Below are 16,402 nucleotides of genomic sequence, written 5' to 3'. Positions count from 1 at the left end.
TTTAATGAAAAATATTATTGCAGTATATCGCTGGATATGAAATGCTGACTGCTCATTATTAACGTTTTTCCATTTTTGTCATACACTGTAACAAAACTTATTTGTGCAAAGTTACAAATCCCTAGTATATGAAAAGAGCTTTCCAGTTATATTAAAAAAAAAAAAAAAGCCTCCTTCACAGTTATTAAAAAGCAACTCCTTTTGTTTTGGTTACCTTTCAACTTAAAAAAATACAGGAATTGTAAAGTTTTAGGAGAGTTTTTTCCTTATTGATTTTTTCTATCCTTCTCGCAAAACAAAATATATGCAGCATTTAATTAAAAAATCTAGAGCTATGAAAACACAACACATGTTTTACGACAGCACGTGTCCTCAGGGTGTTTCTTTAAGATATTACAGATCACAGAAAAATGCCCTCCATTTCACCTCTGTACCCATGATGTATAAAGGGTGGTAGAGGATATTGCTCTCTTGTGGTATTTTATAAAGTAGTATAATAAATAATAAAATGAGAATAAAAGCAAAAATTTTATTACTACTGTAATCACTTCTAGGTTAGTGATTTGGATTAAAACATTAAAGCAAACTAACAAAAAATTTTTTTTTAGTTGTTTACTGCCCCTTTTAAGCATTGTTCCTGTCATACAAGTGGAGCTTTATTTTATAAAGTTCTTGATTGAACTCTGAAAAGAAGCCAGTGATGATTCCTCTTTGCTTAAATGCACATTTGTTTTTTTTAATGCATTTGTGAAAGTTTTCCTTGGAAATTGAAGCATGTAGAGCAAGAGTTGCAATGTGTAATATAAGTATGATATAATTCTGCGTTCAGCATCTATTAAGTTTGTGATTTGGTGCTGGGAAATGTTGAAATGCTTTAGGAAATGGAGTTCTTGATTCCACTGTGCCAGAAACTGTGTTTAAACATAGTACCCAGCCCACTGTGGACAGGACCTTTGGAGTTCGTTATATCATGGAAATTTCATTTTAAAAGTTCATGCTTGGCTGATATGCTATGGATTGCTGATTACCTTTCCTTATGTAATCAAGGGAAGATAAAGCAGGGATTAATTTAATGCAGTGTTTTTGTTTAGCGCAAGATCATTGCCTGATTATTTTTGGTCAAATTTTCCTTTCCTTTAAAACTATTCTTCCAGTGCTTATTTAGCAATATGTAACCGTTTTATTTTTACTTGGAAGCAACAAAAAAAACCTTACCCAAAGAGCATTTTGCTTGTACAGCCACTAGAGGTCACACGTAGGAGTCGTTCGAAATAATTCACTACGTGGCTCTGTCCATTTCTGCCTTCTGCAGAAATAATTAAAAACCTTGCAGAAGTGGAGGTGTGCATATTCTGCATAATAGTAATATCTGTGACATAAAATAGTGGGTAAAATTATTCCTTGGGCACTTTTCGTTCCTTCACTTTTAAATAATCTGGGAGAATATTGGTGATAGATGTGACAAATAAATGAAATTTTCAAAAAGTATGCTTAGATTATATCAATTCTATTTCACTAAATCCACGCCTGTACTGGCTTCATTCAAGAAATATGAGATCTGTGGTGTACCTATGTGGCAAATATGCACTAATATCACATGAAGAGTGCAGATGAGAAAGCCATGTGCAGCCTGGGTAAATAATTTTTACCTAATAATATGTATTCTCGACTGTTTTACGTAGTCTTTAGTGACATTGGTTCAAATTTTTCTTTCTAATTCCATGGCTGTACAAATCTATAACTTTCTTAGAATAAGGAATAAATCTTTCATTTCAGAGAGAGTATTGCTGTATTGAATATTCTTACCTGGTAAAAAACTGTGCAGTTTAATATGGATCCATGTAGTGTATGCTGCTATTTGGACTTCCAAATATTAGTGTAAACTTTCTTACGAACACGTGACAGACCAAGAACAAGACATAGATGTTCTTGAATCAAACACTTTCAAGAACATCTTCAAAGTCATTGTATCTAGTCAATATAATTTTTGGTAGATACCTCAACATAAGTGAACATTATCATTTTCTTTCCTTAGAGAAATGTCATTCTGCCTATTCTTGTAAAATATTTATATATATATATAATTTTATATATAATTATTACAAATTAAATATGATGATATAAAGCTGTGATTATGTACTTAAAGATCTCAGGTTGCTCTTGTTCCTGCTGCTACTGTGTGTGGTGTTTTCCTTCCCATGTTGTACCAGTCACTGAGGTAGCACATGCTGTCAGCTAAGAGACAAACAAAACTGGCGGCTAGTTATCCCCTCTATTCACTCCTTGCTCCAGAACTGGCAGTGGAAAGCACGTCACGTGCGAGCCCCATTGTTTTGTTACAAAAGCGTCCTTATGTTAATCAAAGCTGTATGGATCATTTGCACAGCATGGAAAAGTGGTATAAATAAGCATTCTGACATAAAAGGGATATCAGTATGGCCTGTCTTTAGGTCAGATCTGAAGTGATGAAGTTAGGAACCAAATCTGAAGATGCATATTTCTGTACACCTAGTGGTAGTAGACTCCTCAGTGTGGGAGTTAGGTGCCTAAAGCTAAATACTGTGAACGCTTGCTTTGCTAGCTCTGTATCCTGACTCAGTGTAGCAAGGGCGGATGCTGGTGTTGCTGGTTTATGGTTATTTTGTTTAGCAGAAGGAAGTTTTGTGTCAAAAAATATACTGGAAGTCTTTCCCAGAAGAGTCAGGGCATGTGCATTGCGTAAGCATTGCAGTGTCTGTTTTCTGGAGCAAATCAGTGAAGACTTAATTCTGCATTTTAAAGTCAGAAGAGGGACCAATAAAGCAAAAGAACTAAGTACGTTAGGAGAGATAATACTGATAATGTAGCTATTAAATCCATGCTTAAATTTTTAGGGAATTATTTTACATTTGATTAAACTGTGTCTGGTTGCTCTTAAATATAGCAAATTTTATTTTCTTTTTTCCCTGTTATGTAGGTGATTGATATAGGCTCTGGGAAAGGCTACCTGAGTTCATTTTTGTCCATGCAATATAACTTGAAAGTTTATGGAATTGACTCTTCAAACAACAACACTAATGGTGCTCATGAAAGAAACAGAAAATTGAAGAAACACTGGAGAGCATATCAGAGTCGAGGAAGAGCAAACCTCAAAAGCCAGAGGTTGGAAAAGGCAAATGATAGACCAATGGAAAGTGAAATTAAAAGTAAAGCAATCAGTGAAAAGCCCTTAAGTAATGACAGCAGTCTTCAAAGTCAAGACCAAGTGACTATCCAAGATACAGTTCCTTCTTGTGGTTTCACAGAAATAGCTCCATCAGAAACCAACAAAAAAAATGAGGTTGATTTGGTGGCTCAAACTCAATCTGATGAGAGCAAACTTTCTGAAGAGGTTCTTGCTGTTCTAAATGTTCTGCCTGCTGATGCTGTAGAATATTTTTCTTCATCTCAGTGTAAGTGTGGGGAGCTCTGTGAAGAGGAAAAGATGCGAAGAAAAATGGCATCTCTCAAGGCTAAAGCGAGCAAATCGAGTGAATCAAACCTGTATTTTCCACTGACGTCTTGCATCACTGCAGAAACAGAACTCAGTGACATCATAACAGATCTGGAGGTTATTTTGCTAATATTTGAAGTAGATTGTTCATTGTCTTTATGTTGCCATTTTCGTGTGTACTTAATGTTTGCTGAGTGTACATAGAGTGCTGTCAGTGGTAAGTGAAGATTCTGGCCCAGTAATGTTTTTCAGCCAGTTAACAGAAGTATGTCTAGCAGATAGAAATTGTTTTTCTATTTTAATATCTGTGTTGGAATTATTTTGAATATGTAAAGCAGCCTTTAGAATTTATGGGGTAGATAATAATCAGCTGTCAAAGTTAACAGCATACATATTAGCACATTCGGGTATTTTGCAAATGTGGTTATAGATAAGATTCAATTATTATGAAAAGAGTTATATTTACCAGGTAGATGGATACATTAAGCACTGGAATTTCAATTTTCCTGAAATTTCTTATGTTTTAAGTTTTATATTTTTGTAATTTCAGTTAAACTTTGAAGGCATAGGAGAATTTATTGTGTATAGTACTCAAAGAGTTTGTAAAGAGCCCTATTTGCAAATAATGTTTTTATATTTTGACTTTCCAGAGTTACTTTAAGTTCATTTAGTATTTTACCAGCTGGCAGGCATTCTGTCTACACAAGCAAGCCGAAGCTCAGCTGCCCAAGTTCCTATGCCTGAGCTAATGTACGTTGGTTGGGTAGATACAGTCAGTGTTTTATGGAAAGATAAAAACTTGTCTGTGTTCAGTAGTGACTGAACTGTTCTGTTGGGGGGTGTAATTCATCTCTGATTGAAGACCATAGGTTTGTGCTGATGGCCCTGTAACTTGAGCTAATAAATCCTACTGAGTGTCTGAGAACATGTGGAGCAAGCCCATGTCTGTCCGCAAAAGACACCCTGAGCAGCAGGGTTTGTTGGTGAAGCATATGCCTTTACATTTGCACAGCTGGATTTTGTATTTTTTTAACATGTAATTTGTGTGATGTAAAAGATAGACAAAATCTTACATCACCGCCTTTCTGTATTAAAAAAAACCAGTTACCATCAGAAAAGGTAAAAGCTTTGTTGCGTTAAAAAATAGTAATAACCGAACTGCACATTATGTGTGATGAATGTGTGTAATTAAAAAACTTTAAAATGTGCAATCATTTACATGTTTTTAAAGTATTTTCAGACTTTTTAGAAATAAAATATATTTTAGAAATGGTTTCACCAATATTTACATTTTTTTATCATAACCATAAATTGATATTTTTCATCAGATTTTCCGAAGCTGGGGACAAACAGGGTATGGGTGAAATTAGTATTTACTGATTTATAGTGTAAGTTCTGACATTAATCTGCTAATGAAATATGAGTACAGGAGCATGTGTTTGTATATAGCCCAGGACTAATATTGAGATATCAAATCTGGCTACACTTAAGCCAACAGTCCAGAAAGTAGTTTCAGTTATACCCAGGCAACCTCTCTGAAGTCAGTGATGGTCCAAACGTGTACCTGACACCGACAGACTGCCCTCGTATTGTTCAGAAGTTTTGAGCGTTGTGTTTCCTCTGCTTTGCATGTGGTAGCCATCCCCCTCTAGCTTTGTCCTGAATCTCCTTAACTTTTCCAGTCCTGGGGTTTAAATGGTGCCCTTGCAAGTGCACCCCTCCCCTTGGCTTCCAAACTTTAGTCTTGTTCCACTATTTCTGTAATTGCATGTGGAAAAAAAGCTTTGTGGAATGGCGAGCTGAAGCTGACTGATACGAAAAAAGTCTTTAAAAGCTAAGCTGGACTGAAACTGCACTTTTGCCACCTAAAAATTGTGGATCCTAAGACAAGGAAAGGGCAAGCACAGACCAGCAGCACAAAGTGGAAGGTGAGAAGGGGGTCAGGAAGAATTAAAAATACAGAGGAAAGGGGTGGTTTTAGTGTTTTGCACATGCATGCACTATATAATACAGATAGGTGAGAAAATCAGATATAGAGCAGCAAAAACAGGTATGCATATAAAGTCAGAATGAGTATGGAAATGTATGGCAGCTGAATGTCTCTGGACTAATTTCTTGTTGATAACCTTGTTAATAAATGATGCTGAATTTCAAAGCAACACCGTGTTTACCATGTAGATTCCAACTAATAATGCCAGAAGGGAAATACTTTGTTACAGATGGTGGGAAGAGGGATAATTTGTATGGAGAAATAGAGGTAAAAGGGAAATCAAGGAAAAAGGAAAGCAGGAAATAGAATGGATGGAAGAACAGGGCATCTGAGCTCGATTTCTTAACTGTGTGCTGTGGAAGAAAATGCCCATTTGTTGCTGAGTAGTGGTAGGGACACTGCAAAACTGTGGCAGTACTGCAGTTTTGGAAATAACAAAGCCTGCTCTTCACATTACATCTGTATTTAGGAAGTGGTTTTGATTTCAGCACCTTAAAGTAGCAGAAGTGCCATAGATAGGTCCAGGCATATTTGCAGCAGAAAATCTGAAGTAAGAAAAGGAAGTGGCAGTGGCAGTAACAACAATAACAAGAAAGCTAGAAAAGAGAGGAGAAAGTGGCCCCAAGTCCAGTCACTGCAGGTAGATGATCCCCTTCATGCAGGTAAACTGGCTGCTGTTCTTAGTCTTGAACTTCTGCTTCCCCAGTGCTAGAGAAGGCAGAATGCAGAGATGCGGAGGTCCTTGTCTGAACAGAGTGATGAGCAGTTGCTCTCCACAGAGGCATTGCACCATGTTTTCTTAGCACTGAAGAGCTTTTGTTATGCATTGAAAAATTCTAGAACGGGACAGCAGGAGTCCTCATAGAGTTGTGTATTTAAACCTTGCAGCTCGATAAGCATTTGCAGCATGTTTGGATTCTGGAGCTTGTTGTTGTTACTCGTGCTATTTCAGTTGAAGAGAGAGGTGCTTTATTGTTGCTTTTTTTTTCTTTTTCTTCTTAGGACTGTATGATGGTGGGTCTACATACGTGTGGTGATCTTGCTGCAAATACACTACGAATTTTTACTGCCGAGCCTGAAATCAAAGCAGTTTGCAGTGTAGGCTGCTGCTACCATCTGTTGTCAGAACAGTTTGAAAACCAAGAAGGTAATTCTTCTGAGCTTAACTTGTGACTGCCAGTTTGCATGCTGAGAGTATTATACCTTTTAATTAATAACCTCCTTGTGTTTGTTCCTTTCCAGTGGCTTATTTAGTACTGGTTTTAATTACATTATGCAGATCATTCACTCCCGGATGCCCTGTAGCTTTTCTGTTATGTCAGTATTTCTAATATTCTTACTAAAATCAGGGACATTAATGCAGAATGTTTTTATGTCGTTATGAATAGAGCTGGTTTTATTCCATTACTTCACTTGTAAAATGTGGAGGCTTTTTTAGTCCAATATGTTTTCATCCTTTAGAAATATTTTGTACCAGATTTTGCCCTTGGCTGTCTGCGTGCAACATCCATTTATGTTGAATTGTACATATACAGCTATGAGCAGAATTAAGTCCTTGTAATGCAAGTTATTACTCCAGAAAACACTCATCGGAGTGCTGTGCTCTGGGGCATTGCCAGTTTAGAACATCCTGGATCAGTACATATATAACAGTTTTTCTTGGGGAGACAACATGAAATTTATTTGGAGATTCACACTATAGGCAAATTTTCCTTCAAATGTGTTTTTTTTTCATTTGTGGTAGACAGTTGGTATCTTGAAAGGTCAATTCTGTGTGATGAGAACCATTAAGTAGCTGGCTTTCCTGAGACAAGTGATATGTAGCTAAGGTGTCTCAATGACTGTCTCCCAAAGTCCCAGAACCTGATCATCGTATCAACCACATTTGAGAGCGGGGTGCATTGGCAAAGTTTATTTCAGCTCTTTTGGGGAGCTTCATGGACAGAAAGGCAGGTGGAACCCAGCTGCTGCTCTTTAGCAGTTGGCTGCTCAGGCAGCTGAGGCACAGCTCCAGAGTGACCATGACACATGCTAGCTCTTGCTTGCTTTAATGATCTTTTCGTGTTGTTTTTATCTTGATCTGCAACAATTTTAAGAGTTTTTGCAGTGTATTAGTTTCAGTTATTTCACAACACTTAAGATCATCACAAAAACAAAGAAAAAGAAAATACAATCGAAATTTCTAAGTTACAGAAATGCAATTAGTAAAAAACATAGAATTCCTTTACATCAGAGTTTTAAAAATAATGAACTTTTCAGGCACTTATCATAAAGTTTCTGTGTCTGAAACTTTTGCTTGTTTCTTACTACTGCAAAGAGGACACAACTTCCAACTTCCTGTTCGAGCTGTAGGATTACTTTTTCCAGACCAGTGGGTAAGGCTTTACTAAATTATTGTTACTTGAACACCACCAAAGGATCAAGTGTGATAACCTGTTCTAAGTTCAAACAAACAGATGTACATGCACAGTGGTAAGAGATACTGCAGTTTCATAGCCATATGGAAATGAAACCAAATTGCATGTTGGAATTTCTAACTGATTTTTCTCAGCTTGAAGGATAAATATTATTGTCAAAGAGAATCTTTAGGCAGACTTAAAGGAAATCGCAGTGTTCTTTTTTTGGGAAAGAGTACATAAGTAATTCCAATGATGCTCAAATTTTATTTTTTTTTTTAATTTTTTTTTTTACTGTTACTACAAGGGTACACATTCTAACATCTATAATGCTGCTGTGTTCCCCGGGAAAAGTCATCTCCCGTATGGCTTGTTTGTAAATGTGCAGCGGAGGGCTAAGAGCCTGAGGACCAACAATATCTAAGAGCTAAAATTTCTTCAAAGGGAAAATGGGAAAGAATTAGGACTATAGCTTGTGTCTACACATCCTATGCGTGGATTTCAAACTGACAAAGCTTTCTAGACGATGCTAGAGGACTCTTAACTACTCAGATGATACGGATCCAACAATTTACTTGTACAAGAAATAAACTAATTCCTCTTGCAGCTGCCTGAGGCAAGTGAATTTTGGTACTGCTTCCGAAAAGGACCAAATCATAGAATCATGATGAAATGATTTAACTTGGAAGTGGCTTCTGGAGGTCATCTAGTCCAGATCACGGTGAAAGGCAGGGCCAGCTTAGATCAGGTTGTTCAGGGCCTTGTCCAGACATGTTTTGAGTATCTCCAAGGACAGTGATTCAGCAGCCCATTCCAATGTTTGGCTTCACCATGAAGTTATTTTCCTTGTATCTGTTCAGAATTTGCAGCTTTCATGCCTTATCTATTTTCTTTTCGTTGTGCACCTCCAGGAAGAGACCAGCTTAATCTTTTCTGTTGTTGCCTTTCCTTTAGGTAGTCGAAGACAGCAGTTAGATCCCTCCTTGACCTTCTCTGCAGCCTTGTAGTCCTCTTGCCACCACTGAACTCATTCCAGTAAGTCAGTGTGGTGGGCAGGAGAACCCAAAGAAGCATTCTAGGTACTCTCACTCTCACAAGTGCTAAAAAGGGGGAATAATCGTATCCTTTAACCTGCAGGCTTCACTGTTAATCTTCAGAGTCCTGTCAATTTTCTACCCACCCTGAAGTCCACCTGTCTGAGTCATATCTTTCCAATTTGTCTACAGAGATACTAAGGAAACCTTGCTGAAAGCCTCATTGAAGTCAAGGTAAACTATGACTATGGTCTCCCCTAGTTCATGGAGTCAGTCTCTGCATCACAGAAGGCAATAAAGTTTGTCAGTCCCTGGTAAAGTCCTGTCAGCTATTCTCGATCTCCTTCTCGTTCTTCATTGGACTGGGCATGGTTTCCAGGAAAATGTGCTCCATAAGCTTATTGAGAACTGAGGTCAGACTGAAGATGGGTCTGACGTTTGCGTTTTTCCTGTCATCGGGAGCTTCCCTTGATGGATGTGACCTTTCGTTAGAGTGTGGTCTTTGTGTGACACCGGCCAGTTGCATCAGCTTCCTGAAAGGCATCCCATCCGGTCACATGCACTTGTGTATTTCCAGTTTGCTTGTGTGGTCCCTGAGCCAATACAGTCTCTACTGTAGCTAGTCCTTCGCTTGCCTGGGGTCTGACACTAAGCTCAGGGAAGCTACTGGCTAATCTAGGCATCAACCAGAGATTGCGGAGACCTGTAGAAGCCTTACATGGAGAGACTAGTTTGAGTATTAGGATGCAGACTTTGCTAGATCTCTTTGGTGATGGATAGAAGATCTTCCTAAGAAGCAGAGAGAATTGGGCAGAATTTCGTGCAACACAGGAAATCACTTATTTGTTTGAAAACAGTCCAGTAAGCAAGGACTTGCCTGGAAGGACACAGTGGGAAGTTCTGTTATAAATCATTTTATGTTATTTTATCTTGACTTAGTAGCTTCAAAGCTTTAAATTTTTTTAAAATGTGTTTTAAAAATGTCATTGCTCTATTTTGTATTTATATTTTTTTTTTCCCCAATTATAAACTTTTTTATTTTCTTGAGGTGCGCACCCTTAAGGACAAGGTTGAGGCAACTCCGCCTCAAAGCTCTTTCCCTCAAAGTAGCACATTTTCTGTCTTTGCTGCTTCTTTAATGTAAATGCGGATGGTTGCTCTCATAAGCCCAGCTGAAGCAGATGTACCAGCTCACAACAAAGCTACTGTGGACTGATGGTTGCCATAGCTTGAGATGACTGGCCTGTATGTTGTTTGGCAGTTAAGTTTTATTTAATACCAAGATCAATCCTGTTTGAGGTCAGTGAAAAAATTGCTTTTTCACTGCATATTGACTGGAATTAACTGATATTCATGGGAAGAAATTTTACCTGGTTTGATGCCTAATGTAGCGCTTAGAAGTCTGAGGTGGTGAGTTGACAAAATATCAACAAAACGTTACTGTGCTATTTTTGGTGGGCTATTGAATCCTCTTGTTTATTGCAAGTCTGGGGTTTTTTTTGTCTCTGAGGAGCTGACTACAGGGAATAATGCCTTACATTTCTCATACTCTAAAAATAGTAAAGATATTGTAGGATTGCCTGATTCAGTTTGCCATTGGACCCGCTGTCAATGCTTTGGGAGCATTTCTGATGAAAGTAGGTGCCAGTAGTCACAGTCTTGAATATTGCAATCAGTATGCCATGTCCTTCTATGTGTTTATAAATAAGCTAAATTTGTCTGGAAATTTTTGTAATGGGGCCACATTTCCAATTATACTAGGAATAATTTTGAACTCCTAAGATCATGAAAGCCTCTCTTTTGATTTATTTGTAACTACAGCAACCAAGAGGTGCTGTGTAATGTCAAATTTCAATTCAAGTTAAAAAAGTTGAAGCCAGTGACTTTTAACACCTGTCTTTAAATTTCACTGCTGTTAGTAGCAGTACCAAATACTAAATTTCAGTTAATAAGGAATGTTATGACAGCTTTTGGAAAATTATCAGTAGTTTTACTTTGGTTTTCTCTAAGGAGAATTGGCTGTTTATACAGAGATTCTTCTATGGGTAAAATGCACTTAGCCATTAGTATAATTGATTCCTTTGGGGTTCTTCTTCACTATTACTGCATCAGATAGTCAGTTACATCAGAGTAGTAAGAATTTTACCGTTTATTAGAGACTTTTTCATAAACCTATTTACTTAGCGAGCCATTATGGTATTTTTTTCTGGAAAAAAAACAGTTTGCTAATGATTTTTAGGTTAAAACAAACTCTGTGCCTCTGTTCAGGAGCTTTTCTTAGGATTTTGGGGAGCTGTTTTATCTTACATTCAGCTAATACGTGTCTGGAGCAATGTATCCGTTGGACTATGATTGTCCTTTAGTAAACAGTAACTGCAAATTTAAGGTATCTCCGAAAAGACTTGACTTTCATTAAAAGGAATTGATGTATTTTTTTTGTATTCTAATTCTCTTCCTTCCATCCTCCGTACCACCAAATGCATCAGTACCAGTCTAGAAACCAGAGAAATTCTTCAATATGATATACTGTTTTCAGGAAAAAACACATGAACATTGCTATTGCTAAGGAACTACTTAGAAATAAGTATTTAGTAATTTGAAATAAAATATAGGTGTAGTTTTATGGGTAATTTCAGTGGCAGCTGTCTGATAGAAGCCCTTTCTGAGGTTAGCTTGAGTACTGCCAATTGTGAACTCCAGCTTTTGTAAGGATTTCCAGTGTCAAGTCACTGCTCTAGGAAGAAGAAGATACATGCTGGGCAGAGTTCTAGAGCTGCTCTGGAAGCTGTGGAGAGTAGCTTGTTGATAAAGTGCTCTGGAAGAAGTCAGCAAACCTTTAGCTGAAGAGCAGGAGCCTTGAACTCTCAAGTTATGTCAATACAAACTTTGACTACATTTGTTAAGCTCTAATTTTTAAAAGGTAGTGAACATAATTAAGGGAACGGATAGGGATGCAGAGGGTAGTCAAAATTCACATACAGAATTTTATCAGATTTGTGAAAACTGGTAAGGCCTTGAATAAGGTGGATTCAGCGGACAAAAACTTCAGAACTGAATTTTCTAAAGGATTTCTTACACAAACATAATGGCTTCATTTCACTCTGTTCCACTGAAATATAGAAAGATTAGTCACTGTTTTAGAAGTGTTAGAGTACAGATGATTTATGTGTTGCCTAGGTATATTTTCAAAGATATTCCACAGCCAATGTCTTAAAATAGCTATCACTGATACCATGGCAACACAGGAAAACACTTCCAAGCAAAAGATCAAAAAGCTTGATTTCCTTTCCAAGGCAGCTTCAGATATTGCTGCACGGGGCACATTTCCATGATTTTGTGACAGAGCTAACTATTCACTAAAACCCAGATGTTTTCTATCAAAATTGATCCTGAAAAAATTATGCAACTTGAAAAAAATATTAACTAGGTAAGTTTTACAGAAGTTAATAGGAGCATTACCTATCTAAGTTATTAAAGCATTTTTCATTAATAAAATTAGCAAAGATATATTAAAAACTGAAGCTATCTTACATGTATAATTTTGTGTGTGTGTACACAGTAACATTATAACTGAGAAAGCCAAGGTTTCTATAATGCACAGTAACTAAAGCATACCCTAAATTGTTGCGATGACAACTGATTCCATTTCCTGAAATGGAAGAATGTTTTTCTTCCCCCCTGCCCCCGCCACTCCCCCCAGCAAAATCCTGTTTAGTGATGGGATTTTTAGGAAAAATACAAACTCAAGGAAATGTGAAGTCTTTGGCCAAGGAAGATTTAATCTTTCCCGTGAAGGAAAAAGGCAGTTAAGTAGTTCCTTTCCTTTGTTTGGAATCCTAGAAGTAGACTGAGATACTGTGATGTCATGGAAGATAAATGCTATGAAAGACCTGAAACAGGTTGGGTTGTTTGTGTTTCAGTACTGCCTTGACTATGTTTGGCAGTGTATACAAAGAAACAAAGTAGGCTGTGCATGAAGGATTTTGATGAGGGTAATAAAGATTACTTTCCACTGAAAAATCTCAGGGGAAGGAAAAATGACATTTAATTCCATTTAATTACAATCTCAGAAGATGCTATCAAGAATTTTATAACATTATTTGGAGTCAGTTATGAATCTGAAAGAATCTTTACTCAATAATTATTCTGTCTTTGTCCTAGTACTGGAAAGTACATGCAAGATTTTGGTATCACTTTGTAATATGAATCCTCTAGGATTTCAGAATTGCTAAAGACAAATATTTGTCCCTTGGTTATGATCCGAGCTTAACACCTTTGAGATAGTCCCAACTTTAAAACAAGCACCGAACTTTCATCATATTCGTGATGTTATGTTACAAACATCTGTAGCTGAGTTTTCCAAGGTACTTAAGTACTTGAAATAGCTGAGCATTTTGCAGACTTTTCTTTCCACTACTGTAGGTAATGAATATCTGTAATTCTTTGCTTTGCTATCAAAGTACAATTTCATATGTTCATGAATTAGCTTGCTTTCACACTGTTTGCTACATTTGTAGACCTGAGAATATAGTTTTAATATCTATATTACATGTATGACATTGAGGTGCTTTTTTTTGACAGATGTGGCATCAGTATATGAAAGAAGACGTTCATTTTTATATAAAATAATTTGATAACAAAGTAGGATGAAGATACAAAACAAACATGTAGCCTAGCTTCAGTATCCAAAAGAGACATAGAAATCATGCAATCTGTTAACATCAAAAGTTCCTCTGTTCCAGTATCTTATCTTTCATAGAGGCCAATAGCAGGCATATAGAGAAGAGCAGAAAATCATAGGGAGTACACAGCAACACTTCCCTAAATACTCTCCTTGCTTTCAACATGTTTTGGCTCATGAACTTCTTGGAACAAAGTGGTATATTTGCATTAAATAACCCTTGATGGATATTTATTCCTTGAATCCTTCAGGTTACTTTTGAACATATTTAAACTTTTGGCATTTACAGCATGCTATAGTAAGGAATCAACTGCAAGTTGTAAGAAGAAGCATTTCGTTTAAATTGTTTTAGGGCTGCTAACTGCATGGAGTTTTTTAATGTCCCTTAATTTGGGGTGTAAAAACCAGTACACATCAGTCCCTATTTATTTTCTCCATCCCATTCATGATATTGCAGATTTTTTTATTCCCTTTTTATCTGTTTTACAACTTTAATTTTTCATATTACTTGCTCCTGTTATTAAAATGTTCCTTGCTTATAACAAGCCTGTTTGTCTTCTCTGCGCCTTTTTGGGTGGTATTAGTTGTTATCCAAGGTGAGAAAAACAAATCCAAACACAGAATTCAAGATTCAGGTGCAGCATGGATTTATATAGTAGCATAATAGTGTTTTCTGGGGTTTTTTTTCTTAATAATTCTCAATGGGTTTTTATTTTTCCTTTTCTTAGTACTGGGCTGATCTTTTCATTGAACTGTCAGCTTTTAGGTCAGAGCCATTCATTGTATATTTAAAGTTAATACTTTTCCCAATTTGAATCACTTTCATCTACATTGAATTTTATATGCCATTTCATCTCTAATTCTGTTAGAAATGGCTCTAATTTTTATTACCCTTAGAATCAGCAGCAAAGTTTGTCCTAACTTTTTCAGATCATTTGTGAATTTGATCAACAACCTGTTCCAGCACAAGACTCCTTAGGCCTCTGCTGGTGATCTCTGTCCTCTGTGAAAAATGTTATTTTATTCCCATCCTTTGTTTCTGTCAATTACTTACCCATAGGAATACTTTTTATCTTATTCTGTGTTTTGATAGTTTCTCTAATGGTCTTGATTAATGCCATTTGGAAACCCACTCTATCTTTCTTGTCCAAGTGTTACTTGAAGCCTTCAAAAAAAAATCCAGTATGTTTGTGAGATATGAGTTCCCTGCAAGAAAGTCACATTGACTCTTCCCAAATAATGTTGTATTTGCTCATATATCCAATGTCTCTATTCTTTAAAATACTTTATCTCCATAGAAATGTGAGGCTTCCTCTTTGGAAGCTCCCTGGACCTTCCCTTGAGCTCTTCATAAGCATTTAATATTACATTACCTGCTTTTCAGATGTCTAGAACCGAAGAGTTAATCAAGAAGTTGCACACTGCAGTTTGGCAATTTCAGCCTGGTTTTCAGTTTTGGATGAATGCTGTATGGCCTTGGCAATTTTTTTGCTGTTTACAACTTCTGTTTTTCTAGAACTTCTTTTAGGGATCTTTCAATTTAAATATTTCTTCCTATGCATTCCTTCTATGAAGCAGGACGGTGGCTTAAGAACTGCATTTAGCTTTTCTTCCATGCTTTGTTTTCTTGAGCAATACTTTATAGACTTGTCACAATGATAGTCCTATAACTCCTCTCTATTTATCAGAAATTCTGTAGACACTCAAATATCTGCAAAAGATCGAAGATATTTGAGATCAAAGTTAAATAAAAATTGGGGTCTTTACAAATTATTATCAAAGAACATACAGAATTATTTTTTACTCTTATAACTATTGAAAGAGAAATGTTTTGTTTGCCTGTGCCAATTATAGTACTGACCTAAGAAAGTTCTCTGTTAATAACTTTTTTCTTCTGTCACCATGCAGAACACAGTTCAATAGCTTGTGCTCTCTCAAGGAGATTCAGAATAATACCCTAACAATTTCATGCTCTGAAATGGACTCAGAATATTTAGAACATCATAAAAATTACACAGCTGAGAAGAAAAAATACTTCATTTATTTCTGTAATGACTATTATTGAGATCAAGTGCAAAAAGACCAATTACACTGAGAGCGGAAGAATTACTAAAGCTATAAATCTTTGGTAGGCAAGATTAATCTGCTGTTTGGATGGTAGTATTTATAACATTGTTGAGGCACAGTGTCGCTGTATATTTTCTGCTGGTCTGAACAGAGTAATCCCTTCCCTGGCTTCTGTAAGAATAGAGTCTGTGCATAGTGACAGCCTTTGTTTGTCAAAAGCAAAGAGCTTATGGTATGTGAACTAATGCCTGTTTTTCCAGCAGTTGTTAAGGACTCTAACATGAATTCTCTGGAAGGAAACAAATTATCATGAAAATGATGAACTACACATATTCAATATTCCACTTATTTCAGTAACATCTGGAGGAATGTCATAACAGTGTTTTGAAAAAATAAAGTATCAAATAATTGTCTATTTGCCTTTTCTCAAAGAGAAAAAAATGAGTTGTTTCAACATAAAATCTCTTCCAATGTGTGTTTTTTATCAAACTAGGCAAATTGACACATTGTTGTATTTGACAAGGGAGGAGAAATAGATAAGACCTTTCAAACTGAAAGAAGACAGAAAAAGCTTTCATTTGAAAACAAAGGCCATTTTCAAATACAGAACTTCAGAAAACTTTTTCCTGTCTTGGCATACAGTTTCTGCGAAGTCATTTATATATCTTCCACAGTTTTAGTGACGATGATTGATTTTGAGAAGTCTTAGGATGTTGGCTTTTTGCACATCTTTGTAGCATAAAGTCAATATAAATGTGCAAT

The 16,402-nt window shown here is 36.4% G+C and overlaps 1 protein-coding gene across 4 annotated transcripts in view; it reads left to right on the top strand.

Moving 5' to 3' along the window:
• The window catches only part of METTL25 (methyltransferase like 25), an 87,307-nt gene that overhangs the window by 15,884 nt on the left and 55,021 nt on the right, over positions 1-16,402 (top strand). For all 4 annotated transcript variants that reach the window (XR_012764774.1, XM_075428346.1, XM_075428345.1 and 1 more), the window contains exons 4-5: positions 2,957-3,589; positions 6,465-6,609. Coding sequence is in view for 3 of the 4 variants with exons in the window: in XM_075428346.1 (XP_075284461.1) it covers positions 2,957-3,589; positions 6,465-6,609 (778 nt within the window). In the remaining variant the exon portion in view is untranslated. The remainder of the gene's footprint in view (positions 1-2,956; positions 3,590-6,464; positions 6,610-16,402) is intronic.

The sequence above is a fragment of the Opisthocomus hoazin genome, chromosome 8 (genome assembly GCF_030867145.1).
Source record: "Opisthocomus hoazin isolate bOpiHoa1 chromosome 8, bOpiHoa1.hap1, whole genome shotgun sequence".
Lineage (NCBI taxonomy): Eukaryota > Metazoa > Chordata > Aves > Opisthocomiformes > Opisthocomidae > Opisthocomus > Opisthocomus hoazin.
Note: the sequence above shows the minus strand (reverse complement) of the source record. Positions and strands in the feature narration are given on the sequence as shown.